Source organism: Triticum urartu, chromosome 1 (genome assembly GCF_003073215.2).
Source record: "Triticum urartu cultivar G1812 chromosome 1, Tu2.1, whole genome shotgun sequence".
In the NCBI taxonomy this organism is placed as follows: Eukaryota; Viridiplantae; Streptophyta; class Magnoliopsida; order Poales; family Poaceae; genus Triticum; species Triticum urartu.
This window is the reverse complement of record NC_053022.1, coordinates 176,568,830-176,576,867: the sequence shown is the minus strand read 5'-3', so window position 1 is coordinate 176,576,867 and position 8,038 is coordinate 176,568,830. Positions and strand designations below refer to the sequence as shown.

Here is an 8,038-nt window from a genome sequence, read left to right as displayed (position 1 = left end):
GGAATGCTTGGCCTTTTTCCTAGTGTTTTGTTCCACTCTTGCCGCCCTAATTTCCGTCATATCGGTGTTATGTTCCCGGATTTTGCGTTCCTTACGCGGTTGGGTTATAATGGGGACCCCTTGACAGTTCGCCTTGAATAAAACTCCTCCACCAATGCCCAACCTTGGTTTTACCATTTGCCACCTAGCCTCTTTTCCCTTGGGTTTCCGGAGCCCAAGGGTCATCTTATTTAACCCCCCCCCCCCGTGCCAGTGCTCCTCTGAGTGTTGGTCCAAATAGAGCCACTTGTCGCGCCACCTCGGGGAAACTTGAGGGTTGGTTTTAGTTGTACGTAGTGTTCATCTGAGTGTGCCCTGAGAACGAGATATGTGCAGCTCCTATCGGGATTTATCGGCACATTCGGGCGGTGTTGCTGGACTTGTTTTACCATTGTCGAGGATGTCTTGTAAAACCGGGATGCCGAGTCTGATCGAAATGTCTCGGGAGAAGGAATATCCTTCGTTGACCGTGAGAGCTTGTGATGGGCTAAGTTGGGACTCCCCTGCAGGGATTTGAACTTTCGAAAGTCATGCCCGCGGTTATGGGCAGATGGGAATTTGTTAATGTCCGGTTGTAGATAACATGAAACTTAACTTAATTAAAATGAATCAACCGCGTGTGTTACCGTGATGGTCTCTTCTCGGCGGAGTCCGGGAAGTGAACACGGTGTTGGAGTAATGCTTGACGTAGGTTGTTCTAGGATCACTTCTTGATCATAGTTCTTCGTTCGTGCTTTGCCTTCTCTTCTCGCTCTCTTTTGCGAATAGGTTAGCTACCATCTATACTAGTCGCTTGCTGCAGCTCCACATATTACCTTGCCTTACCCATAAGCTTAATTAGTCTTGATCGCGAGGGTGCGAGATTGCTGAGTCCCCGTGACTCGCAGATTACTTCCAAACCAGATGCAGGGACCGATGATACCGCTCCAGACGATGCACTTGAGCTCAAGTGGGAGTTCGATGAAGACTCTCGCCGTTACTATGTGTCTTTCCCAGATGATCAGTAGTGGTGCCCAGTTGGGGCGATCGGGGTCCGTGTCGCATGTGGGGTTGATCTTTTATTTTGGTACCGTAGTCGGACCATGAGTGTATTGGATGATTGTAATGTTATTCATGTATTTGTGTGACGTGGCGAGTGTAAGCCAACTATGTATCCTTTCCCTTTTTATCTATTTACATGTGTTGTTGTGAAGATTACCTTACTTGCGACATTGCTTTCAATGCGGTTATGCCTCTAAGTCGTGCTTCGACATGTAGGAGATATAGCCGCATCGAGGACGTTACAATCGTGTTAAAATTTCAGCCCAATCGGAGTTAAGGATCTCCAGGAATATAAGAAACGGTGAAAGGGTAGAATATGAGAACGCAGAAACAGAGAGAGACAGAGAGACATATCCAATCTCGGAGGGGCTCTCGCCCCTCCCACGCCATGGAGGCCATGGACCAGAGGGGAAACCCTTCTCCGATCTAGGGAGGAGGTCAAGGAAGAAGAAGAAGGAGGGGGCTCTCTCCCCCTCGCTTTCGGTGGCGCCGGAGTGCCACCGGGGGCCATCATCATCACCGCAATCTTCACCAACAACTTCACCGCCATCATCACCAACTCTTCCTCCCTCTATGCAGCGGTGTAACCTCTCTCTTACCCACTGTAATCTTTACTTAAACATGGTGCTCAACGCTATATATTATTTTCCAATGATGTATGGCTATCCTATGATGTTTGAGTGGATCCGTTTTGTTCTATGGGTTATTTGATGATCGTGATTGGTTTGAGTTGCATGCTTTATCATTGGTGTTGTCCTATGGTGCTCTCCGTGTCGCGCAAGCGTGAGGGATTCCCGCTGTAGGGTGTTGCAATATGTTTATGATTCGCTTATAGTGGGTTGCGTGAGTGACTGAAACACAAACCCGTGTAAGGGGGTTGTTGCGTATGGGATAAAGAGGACTTGATACTTTAATGCTATGGTTGGGTTTTACCTTAATGATCTTTAGTAGTTGCGGATGCTTGCCAGAGTTCCAATCATAAGTGCATATGATCCAAGTAGAGAAAGTATGTTAGCTTATGCCTCTGCCTCATATAAAATTGCAATAATGATTACCGGTCTAGTTATCGATTGCCTAGGGACAAATAACTTTCTCGTAACAAAAAGCTCTTTACTAAAATTAACTTAGTTGTGTCTTTATCTAAACAACCCCTAGCTTTTATTTACTTGCTCTTTATTATCTTGCAAACCTATCCAAGAACACCTACAAAGTACTTCTAGTTTCATACTTGTTCTAGGTAAAACGAACGTCAAGCGTGCGTAGAGTTGTATCGGTGGTCGATAAAACTTGAGGGAATATTTGTTTTACCTTTAGCTCCTCGTTGGGTTCGACACTCTTACTTATCGAAAACTGTTGCGATCCCCTATACTTGTGGGTTATCAGTAACTTATTTGTTGGTAGTTAAATCAAAGGCCAAAGTTTGACCCAAATACAAGGGGAGTAATAAAGCCGGACGGAGGTAGTACCTTCATAGTGAAAAGTATCATAAATGGTTGTATTTATTGGCTTGCAGACTAAATTGTATTGGAAAGAGCTATGCGATGGCAACAAAATATGTTATGTTGGTCACAATAAAAGTATCATAGGTAGTACAATGCATGCCAACAAGACATTTTTACAGATGTGGCACACAATTAGACAAGGAAAGAGATGATTGAGTATCATGCTATTATAGAGTATCATATGAAATGATATAATAGTATGTGTCATGCATAGTAATAAATGGGATAACTATGATACCAACCTATGATACTATGCAGTATGGATGACTGGATGTAGTATTATATTCATGATACTAGACCTAATTTCGAGAAGGCTGGATAGTCCTAAGAAAGGTGAGGGTGGGGGGGGGGTAATTTGGAAGAATAAAAATAATTCTATTCATGTGTTCATGCTTACAGAAGAGTAGATTATCATTCTCTATTACGAGAGTTTTCAATCTCAGATGTTTGCTGGTTTTTCAATCATCCAATCCACAACAGATCGAATGCACCGCTTCAGATTTCTTTTGATGAACATCCTTGTTCCTCCGAGCTTTTAGAGATGCTCAGTAGACTATCTCACTATATCATTTCTTGGATTTCAGTGCATTCACTTCGTTCTCTTTTTTCTACATCAACATTCACCCGATTCTCTATAAACTCATACCTTATACTCTCATTCTCTAGTTTTAGCTAGCCATAACGGTATCCATAATTTTGTCCTCATTTAGCGCTATATCATGTCGTCAATATGCCTAGTCGACATTGCATGATATGCATTTTATTCCTATGTTACTCATGTCATGACTACCTAAGGAATCTCTACTGCTTAAAAAGAACGTAAGGTTCCTATTTCACCTTTTTTTTCAACCGTCCCTTCGTCTAACCTACCATGTATATGATAATCAATCACTTTAATTTACTTACCTTTTGAAGCAATTTCACTTTAATTTACTTAAACTTCTAATCAAAATATAAGGTAACTCACGGTCAGAATTTGACGAACATTTATTTACACAATCGCATCATTATTGACAGATAAATCATAAGCTAACGTACTAGAATATTTATATCTCGTTGCAACGCACGGGCATTGTTCTATTTGACAAAAACATAACTAATCTCCTAAAAACACATATAATAATAAGGATCTGTTTAGGACACCTAAATTGATGTCCACTTTGTTTGTGGTCTATTTTTTGTTTTAGTTTTATTTTGTTTCTTGTTGATGCATTATATAATTGTGGGAGCTTAGATATGACATCCTTAAAAAACATCTACTCCCTCCATTCCAAAATAGATGATTCAATTTTGTACTAACTTTGTGAATTAGACAAACTATAATAATAACCAATCAAAAAACATCAATAAAATCGTCCATCCACTACATCCACCCTTCTTTGGCTCTTCGGGCACCTCAAGAGAGGGCAGCACCAAGTCGCCTCTCTCCCCCCCTCACCCAAAGCTCCCACCTTTCGCTTCCCCTCCTCCTCCGCCTTCCCAATTCCCCAATTCGGAGCGCCCGAGGAATTCGGCGTCGATCCGACGCGACCGAATTCGCCCCGATTCAGCTGCTGCTCTTGGTTCGTCCGTCCTGCGGGCCGGCCTCTTTGTCTGTCTCAACTCGATCCACGCCGTTGCGGCACGCTTCCTCCCTGCGGGGTTTGGCCTGCACTGATCTGGCCTGGAAATACTCCTACTCTAGTTTCGCGGATTTTTGTGTTCGGTCCCATTTCTCGGTTTTCCCAGTGGTTCGTGCTGATCTCTGTCTCTGTGTACTATCTTCTCCTGGCCCGATTGTTGATGGGATTTGGCCTCTCACGAGTCGGCCAGGGAGAATTCCCTGCTTGGCGAAGCTTCTGCTGAATTTGCTAACCATTTCCACGTTTTACTTGGGTCTAAGAAAGCTCCAGTTTTCTCCAACCAATCGCTCTGATCTCTTCTTGTCTAGATCTAATTTTTCTTTTTGGGTTTCGTGTCTAAGGTCTTCACCCAATAGGTCAGAAATTATCAACCATTTCCCGTTTCTCTGCTGAATTTTCTCTTCATTTCTTGCTCTTTCTACCCTCGGTTCTTCCTGATCTGATTGTTCAAGCTCGGGGTTTGTCTCAGTTTGCTTGATTTGTTTATCCGTGTGGAATCAAATGGCGCAGGAGAGCTGTGATCTCAACAAGGACGAGGCCGAGATCCTGAAGCCATCCTCCTCCACACCTTCGCCTCCTTCCCCAACCACACCACCACCACCAACCGCTCAAATACCAGAACCGCAACCTCCACAGTCGCCACCACAACCACCGGCAGCTCAATTCTTGTCCAGGCCCTGTGAAGTTGTTCACATAGAGACTTCCAAAAAGAGGAAACATGCTGATGCGGTGTCAATGGCCATGGCGGCTGCGCCATTGTCGCCTGTGCTGTTTGTTAACCGTTGCAACGTGTGCCGCAAGAGAGTTGGTTTGACCGGGTTTCGTTGCCGGTGCGAGAAGCTCTTTTGTCCGCGCCACCGGCATTCAGAAAGCCACGACTGCTCATTTGATTATAAAACTGCGGGCCGGGAGGAGATTGCCCGGGCAAACCCTCTTATCAGGGCTGCCAAGATCATTAGGATATGAGGTATAATGTTTGGCTTGTTCAATCATCTTACATCTGGTCTGTAACTGCATATCATTTTATTCTTGTTTTCATGTTAATTTTTTTAAGACTTCTCTTGTGGAATACTCCTTAGTTATATATAAGATGTAAATCGCCATACTCAAATACGCATAAAGTCATGGTCTGATATCCCAGGCTCTGCTACTAATTGCATTCTACTAGCTCTGTACTAAAATATAAGACGTTCTTGCAGTTCAAATTGAATTGCAAAAACGTCTTATATTTTGGTATGGAGGGAGTAGATAGTAATATGGGCTGAAATATTAATGTGTCTTGTTTGCATGATGATGCAAATGCTTCTTTTCTCTCAACAACAATCAGTTGCTTAGCATTTATCATGAAATAAATTTTGCTCTGGGTTGCAGAAGTCTTGTAAGTTCCAGGTTGATGCTCTACTGATTTGCTCACGATAATAGTTGAGCTATGAGCTGTTATGTCACTTAGCTTAGCTGTAGATTGTCAATGATTTCCTTACTGGTATCTTTTTTCTACGTACCATTCTGCTAGCTGGCCATATGGCTGTATATTTCAATTTAAACACTGAAGCTTTTCGCTCTTTCGCTTCGATTTGCACACTTGTGCATCAGATTTGCCTGAGCTTAACTACCTATCTTTTTCCTAGATATTTTGTTGATCTCAACAAAGAGAAACTTAATATGAAAAAGACACCTTGTACTTTACTGTCTGGTGCTCTGTTAGTCAGTTATCTACTTCCGTACAGCCTTGCTAGTTCAATGATGTAATGTTCTGGTCATATTTCCCCGAGAAGAGTCAATTTTGAGATACTATATAGAATGCTTAATTCATTGACCTTAATTTTCTTGCAACTGTGTAGGTTCATCTAAGAATTATATGAAAGACTTAAATCTTGGAGATGCTGCAAGTGTATCATGCTGTCATTCCAAGGATGATCCGAAAGCATGACCACTGCCAACTTGTGAAGACATTCCCCAAACAACTAAGCTCTTAGTAGCATACAAGCCTACATTGAGCAAGAGTTGGTTGTTGTGGGAGAATGCTTCACTCTTGTTCTTCGTCTGGCTATGGTTCACTCTATAGCATCTGAAGCTACCATGAACACAGATGATAGAACCTATAGTGTCCAGTTGTAATTCTATTGGATCCAAAGATTTGTTATATTGTAATCTTTCTTTACTATTGTTCTAATTCTACTTAATGCAATTGTGTGTTACTGAAAGCTCGTGTGATGTTTAGTGTGTCAGGTCGATACTGAAGCTACTCAGTTCTCATATGATCTGTTGTAACATTTCTTGTAGCAAATAATTTTTTCTCAAGGAAGCAGAAGATCTTCCTCATCTCATTAATTAAGTAAAATATAACTGTCTACTCCCTCCTTTTCCGTTGATTGTTAATTTAACTAACGCAGTACAAGTTATATATATATATATATGAATATATCACAAAATTATATCATTACAAACTTCAAACGGTATAATCGTTAAATATTTTTTAATCTAATTGTTAAATATTTTTGTTTACAACTCATGTTATGTTGGTCAAATTGAAAACCTAGGGATATTCAACTGAAAAGGAATCTAGTTCATCTTAGAAAAAAAACTCCACAAATTTGTTTGTTACACCACCTCTCCTCGACACCATGTTGATGTTGAGTGTTCCTCCCCTTGGCAGTATTTCCCTGCCTATATCCAACTCAAGGCTGACTCAAGAGTGATCAAGTATCACTGCCCGACCTTGGTGTGGTTTTCTCGTTGGTGCTGGTGGTTAGGGCTCGCAACCTGGAACTTGTTATGAGCTAGGGTTATGGCATCGACGTCCCCAAGTTATGTGAAAGTGAATCAGCCAGAGCTGGAGCCAATGATGAAAGGGCCTGGGCTTGAAGAGGAGGATCTTGACGATGTGGTCTTTCAACAGGAAACAAATGTTGGAAATATGAGCAAATTACCACGAGATTTAATCCGAATAAACAGAAGATAAATCATGACCACAGCAGCAGAGATTAAACTAATCATACGAACTAGCATAGCAGATGAACATATCACATCTAGGGCACATACTAGAAGCATGAATTCTACCATGATCTCGAACAGGAAGGATAGAATCACATAGGGTGCAGCGGGTGCAGCACCGCCGGCGTTGACGTTGTCGCCCATGTCGTCGAGGACGAGGTTGCCGAGGTCGGGGAAGAAGTCGTCGTTTGCGAAGTCGTCGCTGCCAGCAGTCGCGCGAGTGCGCTCCCCAAAAACCTGATCGCCCCTCTCCCGTACAGGATCACGAGAGGCGGGGTTCCGGAGGCCTGCTGTCCCTTCTCGCGGTGCACGCCGGAAGGAGGGATGGAGAAGACTTGCTTGGCGGCGCAATGATCTGGAACGGTGGTGAGAAACCATACGAAGCGGCGGCAGCTAGGGTAGACGTCTGCCTGACTATATAGTGCGGCTCGGGTAGGTCGTGGGAGTAAACCCTACGTCTGAGTCGTCACGATCCAAACGGTTCAGTAATTAACGCGTCCGTTAATTATTAATTAATGACTCATTAATTTTCCCATGCAACAAAAATATAGACAACGTGCATAGCTCTGTCCTCGGCTCGGCTCAATCCCGCAACCCGCGGCGCGGCGCGGCGCGGCGCGGCGCGGCGCGGCGCGTCGTGACGTGGCGTGGCGAGCGAGGAGGAGGAGCGCGCGTGTAGGTCTCCTCTTCTCATGCTCATACAAGTGGTAGAAGAGCTCACCTTATAAAGAGGTGCAACTCTCTCTCAACTTCCGGGGTGGGACTAAACTTTAGCCTCACTCACTCCACTCACATGTGTGCATGAATGGGCCAAGAGAATTTCAGAATTTTAGTTGGGCT

At 43.4% G+C, this 8,038-nt stretch overlaps 1 protein-coding gene across 1 annotated transcript; it reads left to right on the top strand.

Moving 5' to 3' along the window:
* The first annotated feature begins 3,960 nt into the window (after positions 1-3,960).
* Positions 3,961-6,557, top strand: LOC125553209 (zinc finger AN1 domain-containing stress-associated protein 15-like). Its single transcript, XM_048717008.1, has 2 exons — positions 3,961-5,171; positions 6,046-6,557. Exon 1 carries the CDS (start codon positions 4,706-4,708, stop codon positions 5,168-5,170), a length of 465 nt encoding a protein of 154 aa, XP_048572965.1. The 5' UTR covers positions 3,961-4,705; the 3' UTR covers position 5,171; positions 6,046-6,557.
* Positions 6,558-8,038: the final 1,481 nt, after the last annotated feature.

Excerpts from the sequence above, each read along its gene's own strand:
- LOC125553209 (XM_048717008.1), top strand. The coding sequence starts at position 4,706 with ATGGCGCAGGAGAGCTGTGATCTCAACAAGGACGAGGCCGAGATCCTG.